Here is a 19,264-nt window from a genome sequence, read left to right on the forward strand (position 1 = left end):
TAAATAATTACTCAAATTAATTTTAAATAGTTGTTTTAAATAAACTGAAATCATAAATAGAACACAATATATATATATATATATATATATATATATATATATATATATATATATATATGTTTTAAACTTCTGCTCCAGAGTGTAGTTTGTCCAGTTTTTTCCAGTTTTCTGTTTGGAGACAAATACATTTTTTTATTGATTAAGATATCAAATAAAACAAAAATATGCAGATTCAATCAACATCCAGAACACAGAGCAGCATGAAGGAAAACTCACAAAACAAATGAAATACACAGATTTACTTATGAGTTATTAATAATAATAATCTTAACTAAGTATATATTAATTTTTAATTCATAACGTGTCTTTATTCTGATGCACTTTATTCTGAGTCATACTTTAAGTCATATTTATGATTAATTTAATAGATACTAAGTAATAATTGTGACTTAGTACGTCACAAATCTACTACATTTAAGGTCCAATATATCTTTCTATGCAGACGACGCCCAGATCTACCTTTGAAAGTTATTCAAATGGGAATATATCTTCCAGAATAGATTAATAGATTATCTATTAAAATTAATTTAATATTAATTTGTTTTCTATTTTGTGCTGTATAAAGTTAATATTAGTAAATGATTATAATTAAATATCATAATATAACAGTTACATTTGGTCACTATGAGTTTCTATCTCTTAATTTAGACGTATGAATTCATAACAAGATAGAAAGTTTCGATTTATTAAATGATATTTTACAGCTCCACCATATAGAATATTCTGCTGGTCTCAGACTCACCTAGCAGCGGGTCCGGGACTCTGCAGGTTTTTCAGTCCTGGTGCCGGATGACGGGTCGGACGCAGGTACAGCCTACAGCGATGAGGCGGGTCTCCAGCCGGTAGTGGTATCCTGGTCCCGCATCTGGTCCCGCCAACTTGACCCGGCGCAGCACCAGCTCCTGGTGCATGATGGGTTTGGACTCCAGGCTCAGGTCCTCCCGGCCCTCCGAGTCCAGACAGCCCTCCAGCAGACAGCGGGCCTCGGACAGCCCCGGAGGGAACAGGGAGTCATCGTGGGAGATGCTGAGGAGACAAAAAGTATAAACTGTATCTTTAAATATGATTAAAGGGGCACACCACCGTTTTCTTCATAATGTCTCATGGAATGTTTTCTCCGTACTTGTAGGTCCACGGGGAGATGGACGCGTTCTGCAGAGCCCTCATGGTTCTGGGAGGAACCACCGCTTTGGGGTCCAGCTGCAGGGGGACGGTTTCTACCGCCGCGCCATCAGAGGACTTCCTGTGTGTCCTCGCCGAGTGTTTTGATTGGCCGCCTCCTTTCGGCATGGCTGCTGCCTCCGTCGTCATCATCATCACCATCATCATCATCGCCACCACAGCCTGAGGAAGAGGAGGAGAAATTAACTTTTACTTTTGCATGTATGTAAATAATATCTGTGTTTTTATTTCTGGATTTATATTTCACTCTTATGATCGTCGTCATCGAGAGAGTTAGTCAAATTATTAAAATGTTGCAGAGGTGAAGGTTCTAAATAAATATAGACTTTAATTTTAAATGCGTAATGTAGATGCATCACATGTTAACGTGTATAACATGCAACAAATGCAATAAGATAATGTAAGAAATCACACGCAAAGACAATTTAAAATAAATCAGCATTTTGTTTTTTACAAGTATAATATTTGACATCGAAACACATGATTTTTAAATATTCAAATAAATATAAATCCATTAATATAAATGAAATGATTGCTACAAAATACACATAAATATACAAAAGTATTGATTAAATACATACAATGAACTAATAACAAAAATAATTAATATGTGTATATTTTGATTATCTTTTTTCAGAATATTATTTATTTGTTTATCAGAGTTTTATCTCACCGTCACTTTGGAGGAGTTTGACGTCGAGAACATTCTGATGCTTTTTGTCCTTTTTTTTTGCTTCTTATTCAGATTTTTACTTTTGTCTTTTTTTGCAGATGTTCCAGACTTCAGGGTCCTCAGGCTCTGCTGGAGGTTCAGGTTTAGAAGTTGTAGCCCTGCAGGTTTCAGGTGGTCCTCCTCTTTCTTCTTCTTCTTCTCCTTCTTTGCTGATGTTCTGCTGGACTGCTGGACGTCGGGTATTTATCGGTGATCGGCATCGCCCTCCTCCGGTGATGTCACCGAGAGTCTTTGATCCTCCTCCCTAAACCACACAGACCGACAGCATGACGAGGCCTGACGGTCGACCCACTTTTACACTTTCAAAGTATTCTGCACGTTAAAAGTTGCAGCACTTTTTTCTAGGTCACAGAACGCGTTGCTAAATAAATGAGCGTTAAGAATCTTCACGAAGATCAACGCCAGGAAACTTTGACACACGACCGTCCTCGTTTGAGAACACTTGATCACAAACCACAAGAAGTCCAGCAGCCTCCATGTGAATGTGATGAATTCACCTTTCTCTGGAGAGTTCTCCTGCTGACTGTTTCAAAATATAAATATATATATATCAATACAAATATATATTTATATATGTATTCAAATATATTTATACTATATTATTTTCATTATTTTTATATATCATTATTATATATTAATAAATACAAATAGAAATATTTATATATATATATATATATATTCAAATATATTTATATTATATTAGTTTCATTATTATTCTATATCATTATTATATATATATAAATATATATATATATTTATATAAATATATATATATATATATAGACATATATATTAAATATATTATATTATTTTCATTATTATTATTATTATTATATATCATTATTATATAATATATATATATATAAATACAAATATATATATATATATTATATTATTTTCATTATTATTATTATATGTCATTATATATATATATATATATATCAGCTGCAAGGACGGACGAGGTGTGTGCTTTTAGAGAAATGGATGCAGGTCTCAAACTTGGATTTTAAATATGATAAAAAGCTTTTAATCAATATTTTTATTTAATAACAATGTGCGTTTCTGGTAGGAAACGATCAGATGCATCTGCATTCATGGAGAGTTTCAGCTCGTTGTTTGTGTGTCTGAACAGAACTTCACTGCTCAAATAACGACGTTCAGGGAAGAAGAACACAGTAAATTAAAACAAACGCTCCCTGATTCTAGCTTTTGTAGAGCCGGTCTGTAGATTAAGTCTGAGTGGCGTTGAAAGAGTCTCCCTCGGCATCATGTAATGTTTCATACAACATAAAAAGATTACTTCATTTTCCACTCGAGATGATTTGAACCTCAGCGTCACATCATGACGTCACATTCTGCTTTTGATGTCGTTGGTTCTGATGCAACAGGAGAAACTTCAACATGACAGCATTCTGCCCCGGGGCCCCTGATGGCCCCTGGATCCCCTCTCTCTTCACTCTGCAGGAGGTTTTTTTGCATCATGTGATGCCGGATGTGAGCGATGTTGCAGACTGACCTGGTTTACGGTCGTGTTGTGACTCAGGTCGGTTCAAACTGCTGAATCATCACAATCTGCTACGTTGTGTGTGTTTTTCAGCCCACGCCGCCTCCTCGGCTCTGACCTGGTTTGATTGACGGCTGGATGATTATCTGAGATCTGAGAGACTTTCTGCTTCCTGCCTCTCCTTTCAGTTCAGAATCTTAATCAAAGTCTTTGATATTAAAATAAAACTCTCTGAGCTGCAGACAAATAATAAAATACGTGTTTATTTTACTACTTTCTAGATTTCTCCTAAATTCACCCAAAGTTACCATTTTGCTTTTACTTGATCTCTGCTGCTTTTGACCCTGTGGACCACGACATTTTTATCTCCCGACTTGAGCACTCCGTCAGCATTGGAGGTACTGCCCTACAGTGTTTTAAGTCCTACCTGACCGACAGATCATTCTCTGTCAACATGGGCAACTGCTCCTCTCAACCGGCCCCCCTGACCTGTGGGGTACCGCAGGGGTCCATGTTGGGTCCACTACTGTTCTCACTGTACATAACATTTCTTATCACCTCTATGCCGACGACATTCAAATATACCTTCCCCTCAAACCTGGAACTGCCTCACTACATTCTTTAATGTGCTGCCTGGCAGATGTCAGGAGCTGCTCTCACTAAATGTTCTCTGCCTCAGTGAAAGTAAAACAGAGATCATGGTAATGAATCCCTCTCGCCTTTCAGCTGCTATACCGGACAATCCCTCATTGTGTCTTGGCCCCATGACAACCCACTGCAAAGTCTGTAGAGAATCTGGGTGTGATTTTAGACTCATCATTTATATTGGACCTCCAGGTTGCGTCCGTGGTCAAGGTCAGCTTCTTTCAGCTAAGACTCTTATCTAAAGTCAAAGCCTTTCTATCGTCAAAGGCCTGGAGAAAGTATTCCATGCTTTTATCACCTCCAGGCTGGACTACTGTAATTCTTTGTATGCTGGAATCGGCAAAAAACTTCTATTACTCCTTCAGTTGGTGCAGAACTCTGCAGCGAGACTTTGAACTGGAACACACAGGCGTGAACACATTTCACCGATCTTAAAATCCCTTCATTGGCTACCTGTAGAGGACAGAACTCATTTAAAATGTTCTACTGTGTGTGTGTGTACTTTGGGCAACCTTTGTTGTATTTTAAAATGTACTATACAAATACATTTTGATTGATTGATTACATAATGCCTAATTTACATATTCAAACATGATATTAAAAATATTTATTGTCTTAATATATATAATCAATTATCTATGAGTACATTTATTGACACTGTTCCCCTTTTATCAAAGAGAAACACTGAATGACTTCAAAATGAAAATGTATTTAAATGTGTGTGTGTGTGTGTGTGTGTGTGTGTGTGTGTGTGTGTGTGTGTGTGTATGTGTGTGTGTGTGTGGAAGAAGTTTTGGATGACTCCCATCAGAGTAATATTATTATGACAGAACAAATATGAACACGTTTCACATCAAGTTCCCCTGCTTTAACTCCACAGAGGTAAACATTTGTTGTTTACAGTTGTTTGTTGTTTACAGCGTTGTTTGTTTTTTACAGCGTTGTTTGTTGTTTACAGCGTTGTTTGTTGTTTACAGCGTTGTTTGTTTTTTACAGTGTTGTTTGTTGTTTACAGCGTTGTTTGTTTTTTACAGCGTTGCTTGTTGTTTACAGAGTTGTTTGTTGTTTACAACGTTGTTTGTTGTTTACAGCGTTGTTTGTTTTTTACAGCGTTGTTTGTTTTTTACAGCGTTGCTTGTTGTTTACAGAGTTGTTTGTTGTTTACAGCGTTGCTTATTGTTTACAGCGTTGTTTGTTGTTTACAGCGTTGTTTGTTTTTTACAGCGTTGTTTGTTGTTTACAGGGCTGTTTGTTGTTTAGAGTGTTGTTTGTTGTTTACAGTGTTGCTTATTGTTTAGAGAGTTGTTTGTTGTTTACAGAGTTGCTTGTTGTTTAGAGCGTTGCTTGTTTTTTACAGCGTTGCTTGTTTTTTACAGCGTTGTTTGTTTTTTACAGCGCTGTTTGTTGTTTACAACATTGTTTGTTATTAACAGGGTTTTTTGTTGTTTACAGCGTTGTTTGTTGTTTACAGGGCTGTTTGTTGTTTACAGCGTTGTTTGTTGTTTACAGCGTTGTTTGTTGTTTACAGCGTTGCTTGTTGTTTACAGCGTTGTTTGTTTTTTACAGCGTTGTTTGTTGTTTACAGCATTGTTTGTTGTTTACAGCGTTGTTTGTTTTTTACAGCGTTGCTTGTTGTTTACAGAGTTGTTTGTTGTTTACAATGTTGTTTGTTGTTTACAGCGTTGTTTGTTTTTTACAGCGTTGCTTGTTGTTTACAGAGTTGTTTGTTGTTTACAGAGTTGTTCGTTGTTTACAGCATTGCTTATTGTTTACAGCGTTGTTTGTTTTTTACAGCGTTGTTTGTTGTTTACAGCGTTGCTTGTTGTTTACAGCGTTGCTTGTTGTTTACAGCGTTGTTTGTTTTTTACAGCGTTGTTTGTTGTTTACAGCGTTGCTTGTTGTTTACAGCGTTGCTTGTTGTTTACAGCGTTGTTTGTTGTTTACAGCGTTGCTTGTTGTTGACAGCATTGTTTGTTGTTTACAGCGTTGCTTGTTGTTTACAGCGTTGCTTGTTGTTTACAGCGTTGTTTGTTGTTTACAGAGTTGCTTGTTGTTGACAGCATTATTTGTTGTTTACAGCGTTGGTTGTTGTTTACAGCGTTGCTTGTTGTTGACAGTGTTGTTTGTTTTTTACAGCGTTGTTTGTTGTTTACAGCGTTGTTTGTTTTTTACAGCGTTGTTTGTTGTTTACAGGGCTGTTTGTTGTTTAGAGTGTTGTTTGTTGTTTACAGTGTTGCTTATTGTTTAGAGAGTTGTTTGTTGTTTACAGAGTTGCTTGTTGTTTAGAGCGTTGCTTGTTTTTTACAGCGTTGCTTGTTTTTTACAGCGTTGTTTGTTTTTTACAGCGCTGTTTGTTGTTTACAACATTGTTTGTTATTAACAGGGTTTTTTGTTGTTTACAGCGTTGTTTGTTGTTTACAGGGCTGTTTGTTGTTTACAGCGTTGTTTGTTGTTTACAGCGTTGTTTGTTGTTTACAGCGTTGCTTGTTGTTTACAGCGTTGTTTGTTTTTTACAGCGTTGTTTGTTGTTTACAGCATTGTTTGTTGTTTACAGCGTTGTTTGTTTTTTACAGCGTTGCTTGTTGTTTACAGAGTTGTTTGTTGTTTACAATGTTGTTTGTTGTTTACAGCGTTGTTTGTTTTTTACAGCGTTGCTTGTTGTTTACAGAGTTGTTTGTTGTTTACAGAGTTGTTCGTTGTTTACAGCGTTGCTTATTGTTTACAGCGTTGTTTGTTGTTTACAGCGTTGTTTGTTTTTTACAGCGTTGCTTGTTGTTTACAGCGTTGCTTGTTGTTTACAGCGTTGTTTGTTGTTTACAGCGTTGCTTGTTGTTGACAGCATTGTTTGTTGTTTACAGCGTTGCTTGTTGTTTACAGCGTTGCTTGTTGTTTACAGCGTTGTTTGTTGTTTACAGAGTTGCTTGTTGTTGACAGCATTATTTGTTGTTTACAGCGTTGGTTGTTGTTTACAGCGTTGCTTGTTGTTGACAGTGTTGTTTGTTATTTACAGCGTTGCTTGTTGTTTACAGCATTGTTTGTTGTTTACAGCGTTGCTTGTTGTTTACAGCGTTGTTTGTTTTTTACAGCGTTGTTTGTTGTTTACAGCGTTGCTTGTTGTTTACAGAGTTGTTTGTTTTTTACAGCGTTGTTTGTTGTTTACAGTGTTGTTTGTTTTTTACAGCGTTGTTTGTTGTTTACAGCGTTGTTTGTTTTTTACAGTGTTGCTTGTTGTTTACAGAGTTGTTTGTTGTTTACAACGTTGTTTGTTGTTTACAGCGTTGTTTGTTTTTTACAGCGTTGCTTGTTGTTTACAGAGTTGTTTGTTGTTTACAGAGTTGTTTGTTGTTTACAGCGTTGCTTATTGTTTACAGCGTTGTTTGTTTTTTACAGCGTTGTTTGTTGTTTACAGGGCTGTTTGTTGTTTAGAGTGTTGTTTGTTGTTTACAGTGTTGCTTGTTGTTTAGAGCGTTGTTTGTTGTTTACAGAGTTGCTTGTTGTTTAGAGCGTTGCTTGTTTTTTACAGCGTTGCTTGTTTTTTACAGCGTTGTTTGTTGTTTACAACGTTGTTTGTTATTTACAGGGATTTTTGTTGTTTACAGCGTTGTTTGTTGTTTACAGGGCTGTTTGTTGTTTACAGCGTTGTTTGTTGTTTACAGAGTTGTTTGTTGTTTACAGCGTTGTTTGTTGTTTACAGCGTTGCTTGTTGTTGACAGCATTGTTTGTTGTTTACAGCGTTGCTTGTTGTTTACAGCGTTGCTTGTTGTTTACAGCGTTGTTTGTTGTTTACAGCGTTTTTGTTGTTGACAGCATTGTTTGTTGTTTACAGCGTTGCTTGTTCTTGACAGCATTGCTTGTTGTTGACAGCATTGTTTGTTGTTTACAGCGTTGCTTGTTGTTTACAGCGTTGCTTGTTGTTTACAGCGTTGTTTGTTGTTTACAGCGTTGCTTGGTGTTGACAGCGTTGCTTGTTGTTTACAGCGTTGTTTGTTGTTGACAGCGTTGTTTGTTGTTTACAGCGTTGCTTGTTGTTGACAGCATTGTTTGTTGTTTACAGCGTTGCTTGTTGTTTACAGCGTTGCTTGTTGTTGACAGTGTTGCTTGTTGTTTACAGCATTGCTTGTTGTTTACAGCGTTGTTTGTTGTTTACAGGGCTGTTTGTTGTTTATGGAGGAAGATAGTAAAATAACATTAAACTGAAGCTGATAATTATCAGATATTTATTTGAAGATCAGCTGATACTGAATATGGGTGTAGGAGTCACAGGATCCATTCTCTATGTGTGAGGAAACATCAGGTCTGACTCAAACAAACACTTAAACGTTGTTTCATAACTTTGTAAAATGTAACAAATAAATACATGGATATAGATGTACTATGACAACCTGCTGTTCCCACAGACCTCCACCTTTAAACCCACAGTTCCTCTTTAAAACAGTCAAAATATCAATGACAGGGTGTATTGATACACTTCCAGCAAATGTGCAATAAAAAAAGCAGAAAGATTTCCACAAACCACCAGAAGAAAACAGAGAGGTCACAAGAGTGAGTGTGTGTGTGTGTGTGTGTGTGTGTGAGTGTGTGTGTGTGTGTGTGTGTGAGTGTGAGTGTGTGTGTGTGTGTGTGTGTGTGTGTTTGTGTGTGTGTGTGTGTGTGTGTGTGTGTGTGTGTGTGTGTGTGTGTGTGTGTGTGTGTGTGTGGTGGGTTTGATCTCTGGGTCTTTCTAGGAGGACTTTGGTGACTGGAAACACCTCCTCAGACTGAAGGGACTTTCTGCTCTGATCTCAGGTCTGTGTCAACCACTAACCACTGACATCCACTCCTTGTTTCCTTTCCTACCTCCTTTCCCTGCAGGCACACGGGGGTGGGTCCAGGTAAGATGGCGTCACTGACCGCTCATTGGTTGATAGAAAAGTCATGTTTATAAATACAGATTTTACTGCAGGAACAGATGAGCTTTATGCATTTCAAGGATCCATAAATCAAGTTGAATTAAAAAGCATTATTAAGTAACTTGTCTTATAGAGAGCTCTTATATAAATCTTTTGTATAAATTATTTAGTATTACTATAACTCCTCCTGGGACACTTTTATAACTGGGTTAATAGATAATATATATTAAAACACAGATCTTTAAACACTACAGAAAAAGATTAATCAAATTTATATTTCTTCTCATTGTTAATGGAAATTCTGACCAAATAAGTACCAATCCAGGAGATATTTATTGATTTATGAGCAAAAATAAACATTTGTCAGGTCATTTTCAGAATTATGTATTCTGTGAATGGAATATAATATAATATATATATATATATATATATATATATATATATATATATATATATATATATATATATATATATATATATATAGACCAAAGTACAGCTTATTTTAAACATTGTATTTACAACTCCATGTTTCCTTTGGCAACACCTTCAGGACAAAAACATCAACACAATGAGGTTTACAGACCAGAGTGTGCGTGTGTGTGTGTGTGCGTGTGTGCGTGTGTGTGTGTGTGTGTGTGTGTGTGTGTGTGTGTGTGTGTGTGTGTGTGTGTGTGTGTGTGTGTGTGTGTGTGTGTGTAAAGTGCTGACGGCTCTGACAGTAACCGGTGGTTTATCAGATTGATTCTCGTCGTCAACGGTTTCCTGTCTCAGTGAAACGAGGTCAGACGCCTCCGACAGAAAGACTCAAACCTCAGAGTTCAACCACATCGGCTTCATCGAGGGAATTTAGCTTTCATTCTTTTGTTTGATGAAGAAATTTGATAGAAATTTGTCTTTAAAAACTTGAATATTTTTCTTTCAATCATTTTATTTTCATAAAGATAAATCATCATATTGACCTTGCAATAACAATTAAATATGAATGAATATTGTGAAGTTTGGAACACAAAGTTACAGAACCTCTTTTTTTCATCTATTTGATTTTCAGCCTATGTTACCCTCAACAAGAGTTATTAAACATGGCGACTAAATATACATAGATAAACAATGAAAAGTTTAACTCAGAGAAAACAGCCCAGTCTTAGATAAACACAAATTAATTTCAATTGTATTCATTGTTTGCAACGATTAAATGTTTGATTGCGTTGTTGTACAGAACATAGATCGTTGTAATCGTCAACAAAACGTCCTTAAATTATCAAACTAAATGTACTATTTACATGGCAGTGGTAGTGGTATGTGTTGTAATTTTGTATTATTTTTATTGATGCATTGAAACATTGAAGCTAATTTTAGTATTTAATCATACTTGGAATACATATATATATATATATATATATATATATATATATGTGTGTATTAAAGGCGTCCCTCCCTTCAGCCCTCTACAGTGTAGTCATCCATCCGTCCACCAGATGTCCTCATTGAGGCCGGGTGGGCACATTTTATTTTCTGGTTTTCCTGGAAGTATTCTGGTGGAAATCGTTGTTTTTTTCTCCATGACGGTTTCTTCTCTCTCACTTTGCCAGTAAGCTTTTGTGTTTTTTTTTACTTTTCCCATAAATCCCTGAACTCCTTCCCTCCATGTCTCATGAACCATAACAACCTCTGACTTCTACATCAACGTGTCCGAGACCTTGGTTTGTGACCAGATACCTGCAGAAATAAAGACGTTAGCATGCTAACACGCTAATCTATTAAAGCTGCTGATCATCAACATGTAGCTGTAGACCTTCAGTGTTTAGAATCAGAGATACGATCATAACTAAAGCAGGAATACAATCGTTCTTTAAGTCTTCTCTAAGGCCTCGAGTCCTAAAAGTGAAACATTGATCTGTGTTTTTTTATTGTTCAATCAACATATGCCCGCCGAATGTTGCTGATCATTGCAGATGTTTAACTTAAATGTCATATCTCTGGAAACTTTAGGGAGTTTCTGTCAGATGTTATCAGCGTTCGTCTCTCTTTCATCTCCTGACACACAGATGGAAGTCAGAGATAAGAGAGCTTCTTAAGAGCAGCGACAGATCGAGACTCCGGACCAGAACCCGAAGACAGAACATGGAGCTGAGACCAAGCGTCGGCACTCTGCTGGTGAGCACCAACTTTATTAACAATGCCGCCCGTTAACGCTGAGACCAGCTGCTGCTGATTCAGATACAATCAGTCTGATTATCAGCTGAGCAGATCAAATGTGATTTAACTGGTACGAAAGGATGTTTGGCTGAGGATTGTATGTGTGTGTACTGTATATATATATACATGTATATATACGTATATATATATATATATATATATATATACGTATATATATATATGTATATATATATATACGTATATACATATATATATACGTATATATATATATACGTATATATACGTGTATATATATATATACACGTATATATATATATATACGTATATATATACATATACACTCTCATTCATATATATATATATATATATATATATATGAATGAGAGTGTGAGAAAGTTGAGATATTTAGGATAAAATAAGAGTTCAAAAGATGCAAAGTAAATTCAAATATATTTACTCAGTTTTCATATTTTTGATAATATAATATAATAATATATTTTTTAAATATATATAAAATATATATATATATATATATATATAATATATATATATATATATATATATATTTTATACCTTTCATACCTTTTCTTAATAATTTACAACTGAAATCAACTTTCATATTAGACTTTTGATAATAAATAATAAATCTAATACAATATATTATTACATATTTCCTTAATTTCTACGTATTTGGTCGAAATTGCAAAATTTTCACGAACAACAAAAATGTATTTCAATTGTATTAATTTTTTGCGATGATTAAATGTTTGATGAACATAGATTGTTGTAATCATCAACAAAACGTCCTTAAAGAATAAAAGTAAATGTACTATTTACATGTCAGTGGTAGATTTGTATGTGTTATCATTTTATATAACATATATATATTATTTTATTGATGCATTTAAACATTGAAGCTACTTTTACTCATTTTATATTCTGTCAGTTTATTGTATCACAATGTTGCTTTTTAAATCTGTAAAGTAACTAAAACTGACAGAAGTATAAAGTATAGTACAATCACATTAGAATTGTACTTAAGTCTAGTACTTGATTGAAATGTAAAACTTAATTTATAACTTTTGTAATATTCTTCATAATAGAACTTTATTAAGCAGGAGGGAATGTGTTATTTAAAGTCGCAGTGATCTCTTCTCCTGTCCACAGGTGTGTTGCAGTGTATTGTGGGTAGTCGCCTCCTCCTCCAGGGTTAAGACTCCTCCCTCTGCTCCTCCTCGCTGTGATGCCACATTGGCGTTCTCCTCCGAGGTCTCGTCCTCGTCTGAAGGAAACGGGAACGTCCACCTCCGGTCTCTGTCTCCGTGGAGCTGGAGGTCAGTCTGAGGATCAAAGAGTCCATAAATACATAAGTGCATTAAATTATCTGTGGATGTAAACTTCATCTAAATAGAATGCTCTTGATCTTTCTGTCAGCCTTTAAAGGGACAGTGTGTGAGTTTTAGTGGCCTCTAGTGGTGAGGATGCAGACTGAACTGCAACTAAATACCCTCAGCTCAAACTACGGTGGCCCACAGGTATAGAGAGATATCTTCAGGATTTTAGTACAACGATGAGATACTTTTGTCTAAACTTTGATTTTCTACATGACTAAATAATTACATATATAGAATTTGAAAAACAATGAAATCCCTGCGTAGATATAAAAATGGTTTAATCCCCCTAAATGTTACGCACTGTCCCTTTAAGTAAAAGTATAAATACACGTAATTATACACGTGATGGAAAAAAATTAAATAATATGAACCTGACAGAAATAAAATGAGATTCACAGATAATAAACTTTTCTTTTCAGAATAAAGTTCACAATAAATGTATTTATGTACAATTCTCATATTCTCAGAGAAGGACCCGAATCCAACAGTAAACATGCAAATACAGAAAAATATAGTGTTAAATATATAGTTATAATAATAATAGTGTTAATAATAATACTAATAATAGTAGTAATAATAATAATAACAATAGTAATAGTAATAGTGATAGTAATATTAGTAATAATAATAGTGTTTATAATAATAATAATAATAATAATAATAGTAATAATAATAATAATAATAATAACATTGATCTAATAGTTAATTGTTAGATTAATATAATTGTATAAAGTAGCATTCCTCTTTGTTTTTTCATTAAATACTTCAATAAACAAAAAACAATATATTTATTTATTTTTTGGATATTGAAGTTATTCCTCACAGAATGACGGGCAAATTTAATCCCGAATAAAGAAATCATAAAAACCCTCAGCAGCCAATCAGATCCTGACGTGTCCTTTCAGCTAAAGTCAATAAAATGATTTAAACGTGTGTTTGTTCAGGTCGTCCACGGTGCTGAACCGGATCCCCTCCGTCCTCTGGGAGGCCGAGTGCAGCAGCAGCCTCTGTTCCGGTCCCGACGGAGGACGAGACCTGAACTCGGTCCCCATCTACCAGAACGTCCTGGTCCTGAACCGGCAGGATCGAGGACGCTGCTTCGTCGCGTCGTACCGCTCTGTGGCCGTCGGCTGCACCTGCGTCTGGGCCAAGACCAGCCGGGACTGAACCATCTCCTCCTGAATCCCAAACCATCATCTGGATCTTCACAAACCTGGATTCATCATGTTCCCTGTTGTTGTCTATGATTGTTGCTCTTTACCAATAAAAAGATCAAAACAGAACACGTGATGAGTGACATCAGTCTGACTTCTACTTATAATAATAACGTGAATCAATGAAATCAAATGGATTTTTCAGCTTGAGGTGTGTGTGTGTGTGTGTGTGTGTGTGTGTGTGTGTGTGTGTGTGTGTGTTATTTAGTGTGTGTGTGTGTGTGTGTGTGTGTTAGTGTGTGTATGTGTGTTAGTGTGTTAGTTAGTGTGTGTGTGTGTGTGTGTGTGTGTGTGTGTGTGTGTGTGTGTGTGTGTGTGTGTGTGTGTTGAGTCTCATGACATCTCAAATCCTCTGCAGAGCAAAAGAAACCCATTCAGGCGGAAATCAGCTCTAATGAGCTGAACACAATAACACATTGTGGAGATTAGATTAGTGTGTGTGTGTGTGTGTGTGTGTGTGTGTGTGTGTGTGTGTGTGTGTGTGTGTGTGTGTGTGTGTCAGCATGCATGTGACAGCGGCCGGTCTGCAGGACTGAACGGTGAACAGGACGAAGAGCTTCTGATGGAATAAAGTGAGGATATAAAATGCTTCAGGTTTGTTTGTTTGTTGTGTGTCGTTGCTGTGACCTCTGACCCTTCTGTTTAGGGTGACTTTGCATTTTTCACCGGTTCTTTTTCTGATCCTCTCACATTTGTTCATTTATTTGTGGAGTCGGACATTTTTCTTTACCGTCAAAGAGAAACACACGGAAACTCATCTGTTCTTCAAAATGATAACACAGTTTTGTTTCCTTTGGTTTGTCTCACGATCTTTTATTAAACTAATCAGAATCATAAATAAAATATTTTCAGGCTCTTAAAGCTGATCACCATCACACCTGTCTGAGGTATCACCTATCCACTATAAGAATTTGTGTTATGGTTTCAGCTCTGAGCAAGACTACGAGCCGGTCTGAGGATCTTCTCCCATCATGCCTCGGGTGTCGTTCGCCTCTCCCTCGCTGTGCCTCACCTTCCTCCCTCTGATGCACCGCCTCCTCCCCTCCCTCCCCCCCACCGTCCGGGACGTGGACGTCCCCCCTCTGTTTCGAGAGCGTTTCATCCTGTCCGGGTACCGTCCCGTGGGCCTGCCGTGGCGTTGTTACGTCCTCAGCCTCTTCCAGATCCACAACGAGACTCTGAACGCGTGGAGCCACCTGCTGGCTGCCGTCTGCGTGGCTCTGAGGTTCATGATGTTCACCGTCCTGCAAGGAGGGGTACAAAAGTCTAGACTAACCACCGACACACCCGACTAACCACCGACACACCCGTCTAACCACCGACACACCCGTCTAACCACCGACACACCCGACTAACCACCGACACACCCGACTAACCACCGACACACCCGTCTAACCACCTACACACCCGACTAACCACCGACACACTCGTCTAACCACCGACACACCCGTCTAACCACCGACACACCCGACTAACCACCGACACACCCGTCTAACCACCGACACACCCGACTAACCACCGACACACCCGTCTAACCACCGACACACCCGTCTAACCACCGACACACCCGACTAACCACCGACACACCCGTCTAACCACCGACACACCCGTCTAACCACCGACACACCCGACTAACCACCGACACACCCGACTAACCACCGACACACCCGTCTAACCACCTACACACCCGACTAACCACCGACACACTCGTCTAACCACCGACACACCCGTCTAACCACCGACACACCCGACTAACCACCGACACACCCGTCTAACCACCGACACACCCGTCTAACCACCGACACACCCGACTAACCACCGACACACCCGACTAACCACCGACACACTCGTCTAACCACCGACACACCCGCCTAACCCCCGACACACCCGACTAACCACCATCACACCCGTCTAACCACCTACACACCCGACTAACCACCGACACACCCGACTAACCACCTACACACCCGACACACCCGACTAACCACCGTCACACCCGACTAACCACCATCACACCCGTCTAACCACCTACACACCCGCCTAACCACCGACACACCCGACTAACCACCATCACACCCGTCTAACCACCTACACACCCGTCTAACCACCGACACACCCGACTAACCACCGACACACCCGACTAACCACCTACACACCCGACACACCCGACTAACCACCGTCACACCCGACTAACCACCGACACACCCGTCTAACCACCGACACACCCGACTAACCACCGACACACCCGACTAACCACCTACACACCCGACACACCCGACTAACCACCGTCACACCCGACTAACCACCGACACACCCGTCTAACCACCGACACACCCGACTAACCACCGACACACCCGTCTAACCACCGACACACCCGACTAACCACCGTCACACCCGACTAACCACCGACACACCCGTCTAACCACCGACACACCCGACTAACCACCGACGCACCCATCTGGGGTACAAAAGTCGCGGTCTTATACCGTTTGGTGTTTGGAAGTTGCGTGTTTGACCTCCTGCTGTCTGACCTTTGACCTCTTCAGGGGATCCTGGGTTTTCGGCTGCAGGGTCCTGAAGGTCAGGGGTTCTCGGTGGACGTCTCTTCGCTGCCTCTGGTCCTCTACGTTCTCTCTGCCGTCACATACCTGACCTGCAGGTGAGCCAAAGAAAGAGCTTAAACTGATCTAAAGAACTATGTGATGGATTGTGATGAAATGTGTTCAATACTTTGGTTTATGACCAAATACCTGCATGTTAGTGAGCATGTTAGTGAGCATGTTAGTGAGCATGTTAGTGAGCATTTTCACCATTGACAAATGGGAACCTGTGGCAACTTTATCTTTAGTTTAACTTGTATGACTCTTATGCACTCTTCAGATTCATCATTTATCTTTACATGTGCTGCTGGTTTTCCTGAAGTGAAGTCTTTAAACCTGCATTTTTGTTGGCCACTTGGGGGCAGCAGAGCAAAGCGCAAACACAACACTGACATAATATCACATTATTGAATTGTTAGCAAACAGTTGCTTTACAATTAATGAACTAAGTTGCGTGTTGCAGTGCCGTTGCTCACCTGTTGCAGTCCCACTCTGAGCTCTCTCATTACTCCCTGTTCCTCCTGGACTACGTGGGCGTGGCCGTCTACCAGTATGGCTGCGCTCTGGCTCTGAGCCTGTACAGCTCCGACACTGCCTGGACGCAAAGCATGCTGGGACAGGTCAGTAAAAACACAAGCGTTTCTTCCATCCTTTAGCGAATTGCGTTTTTAACATGTGCTGGCGATGTTTCCTCGCAGGTCTTCCTCCCGGCCGCCGCCCTCCTTGCCTGGTTCTCCTGCACCACCTGCTGTTACGCCAAGCTCCGTTTCCGGCGGCCGTATCCGCTCCGCAGGAAGCTCTGCCAGGTGGTGCCGATGGGCGTGGCCTACCTGCTGGACATCAGCCCCATCGCACACCGCCTCGCCACCGCCAGCTGGACGACCAGCTCTGCACTGCCGCTGCACTTCCTGCAGGTGGTGCTTCTTTACCCTCATTTTTGAATTAATGTCACAGAGATTATTCACGGAGTTGGAACAATTCCAATAACAGAAATGACAGTAATAATGGAGACGCTTTTAATTGACCGTTACACTGTTGTTTGTTTGTTTGGTTAAATCTTTGCACTATTGTTTAGTTAGTTAATTTAATATCTATCTATCTATCTATCTATCTATCTATCTATCTATCTATCTATCTATCTATCTATCTATCTATCTATCTATCTAATTGTACTACAGTTTAAGTTACTGTATTTTACTGCTGCAGCTTCTGCGCCAAGCAAAGAGTTCTAGACCGTAAATCAATGCAAACATCTTGCATCGTTCCTCCACCAGGTGGTGCTGTTCCTGCTGTCGGCCTTCTTCTTCTCTTGCCCCGTTCCCGAGCGCTTCTGCCCGGGCCGCTATGACATCGTTGGCCACGGCCACCAGCTCTTCCACGTCCTGCTGTCCTTGTGCACGCTGGCCCAGCAGGAGGCGCTCTTTCAAGACTTCCTGTGGCGGCGGCCGGCGCTGGTCGGGGAGTTCGGAGAAGAGCGCCTCCTGCTGGCCTGCGCCTCCTTCTTCTGCCTGACGCTCTGCTGCGCGATGACGGCGCTCGGCATGAGGAGGCGAGCTAGAGCTCAGCTGATGAAAGAGCAAATATAAAAGAAGAAAGAAAGAAACAACACAAACTCCTGCGGAATTACTTTGCGGTAGAGCGACATGAGGTGTGTGTGTGTGTGTGTGTGTGTGTGTGTGTGTGTGTGTGTGTGTGTGTGTGTGTGTGTGTGTGTGTTGGTGTGTGTGTGTATGTGTGTGTGTGTGTGTGTGTGTGTGTGTGTGTGTGTGTAAGCTCCTCAAGGCCGAGGATCATCATCAAGCTCCAGCTCTGATCTTTTCAGATTTACTGGTTTCTAGAAAATGTTAAAAATTCAAACAGAAATTTTGTGAAATGCACTGATTAAAAATGTAAAGTTAAACTTAACTTTGACTTCTCCTAACTTCTTGTGTAATAAATACAATAAATACATGAAATACAAACAATGATAGTACTTCAGACGCGTCGGTAATAACAGCAGGAAAGAAAAGATGTTTCAGGTCAAAAGTTGGAACATTACATTTATATTACAGCAGAATGTTGGTGAGTTTTTATGGATATGGATGAAAAATGTCATTGAATTGTATTTCGTGAAGTATGATATGTCATAAAAAGTCATATTATAGTTTGTCATAAAATGTGAAAAAGTCAAATTATAGTATGTCATAAAAAAGTCAAAAAGTAATACTATAGTTTATCATTAAATGTCATAGTATAGTATATCCTCAAAAGTCATATTATAGTATGTCATCAAAATAGTCATCAAGAGTCATAAAAAGTCATAAAAAGTCATATGATACTATTTCATATTTCATATTCCAGATTCCTGGTGAATGTGTCTCAATAGAAACAGCAGGTTAGTCGAGGGTTAGCACTGTTGGAATATCAGCTGAACTAATCACAGATCAAACCTCTTCAATCAACATTTTCAGTTCAATTATTAAATAATTCTCCATCAAGCTCACCAGTATTGTCTCTGCCATGCAGCACTTTGGAGACAACCACTGAATGGAAGTTTGAATCTTCTACTCATCTTCCTTTTGGAGACAGAAGTATTTCACACGTAAAGTAGGAGTGAAAGCTCAGACCTCCACGATGGCCCGAGCTCTGGATCAGTTCTGTGACCGCTTCATGATTCAGACCTGAGCCTTCTTTGTCTTAATGCTGCACGCTTCAAGTGACATGATGACCAGTCCAGCAGAGCTCCTGTCATCCTGCTGACGAACTAACTAACTGAACCAAACACATGAGCTAAAGGTAATCATGTATATCATATAATCATATATAGTAGTAATTTAAAGTCTGACTTATACTGTTCTTTATCTAAAAGGTATTATTGAAGAAAATAAGATAAATATAAATACTACA

The 19,264-nt window shown here is 39.0% G+C and overlaps 3 protein-coding genes across 3 annotated transcripts; 2 read left to right on the plus strand and 1 right to left on the minus strand.

The window, feature by feature from the left end:
- Window positions 1-140: 140 nt before the first annotated feature.
- Window positions 141-2,078, minus strand: LOC137886390 (interleukin-17F-like). The gene is made up of 4 exons (XM_068728850.1): window positions 1,916-2,078; window positions 1,184-1,404; window positions 803-1,086; window positions 141-168 (listed from the first exon to the last, which is right to left on the minus strand). The coding sequence occupies exons 1-3, from the start codon at window positions 1,946-1,948 to the stop codon at window positions 834-836; spliced, it is 507 nt and encodes a 168-aa protein (XP_068584951.1). The 5' UTR covers window positions 1,949-2,078; the 3' UTR covers window positions 141-168; window positions 803-833.
- A 9,056-nt stretch (window positions 2,079-11,134) lies between these two features.
- il17a/f2 (interleukin 17a/f2) lies at window positions 11,135-13,731 on the plus strand. The gene is made up of 3 exons (XM_068728852.1): window positions 11,135-11,167; window positions 12,338-12,504; window positions 13,509-13,731. Exons 1-3 carry the CDS (start codon window positions 11,135-11,137, stop codon window positions 13,729-13,731), a joined length of 423 nt encoding a protein of 140 aa, XP_068584953.1.
- A 1,018-nt stretch (window positions 13,732-14,749) lies between these two features.
- Window positions 14,750-17,964, plus strand: paqr8 (progestin and adipoQ receptor family member VIII). The gene is made up of 5 exons (XM_068728734.1): window positions 14,750-15,034; window positions 16,325-16,437; window positions 16,842-16,998; window positions 17,077-17,292; window positions 17,653-17,964. The coding sequence occupies exons 1-5, from the start codon at window positions 14,750-14,752 to the stop codon at window positions 17,962-17,964; spliced, it is 1,083 nt and encodes a 360-aa protein (XP_068584835.1).
- Window positions 17,965-19,264: the final 1,300 nt, after the last annotated feature.

This window comes from Cebidichthys violaceus, unplaced genomic scaffold (assembly GCF_023349555.1).
Source record: "Cebidichthys violaceus isolate CVI_PGR_0920_01 unplaced genomic scaffold, fCebVio1.0.p SCAF_43, whole genome shotgun sequence".
NCBI classification, from domain to species: domain Eukaryota; kingdom Metazoa; phylum Chordata; class Actinopteri; order Perciformes; family Stichaeidae; genus Cebidichthys; species Cebidichthys violaceus.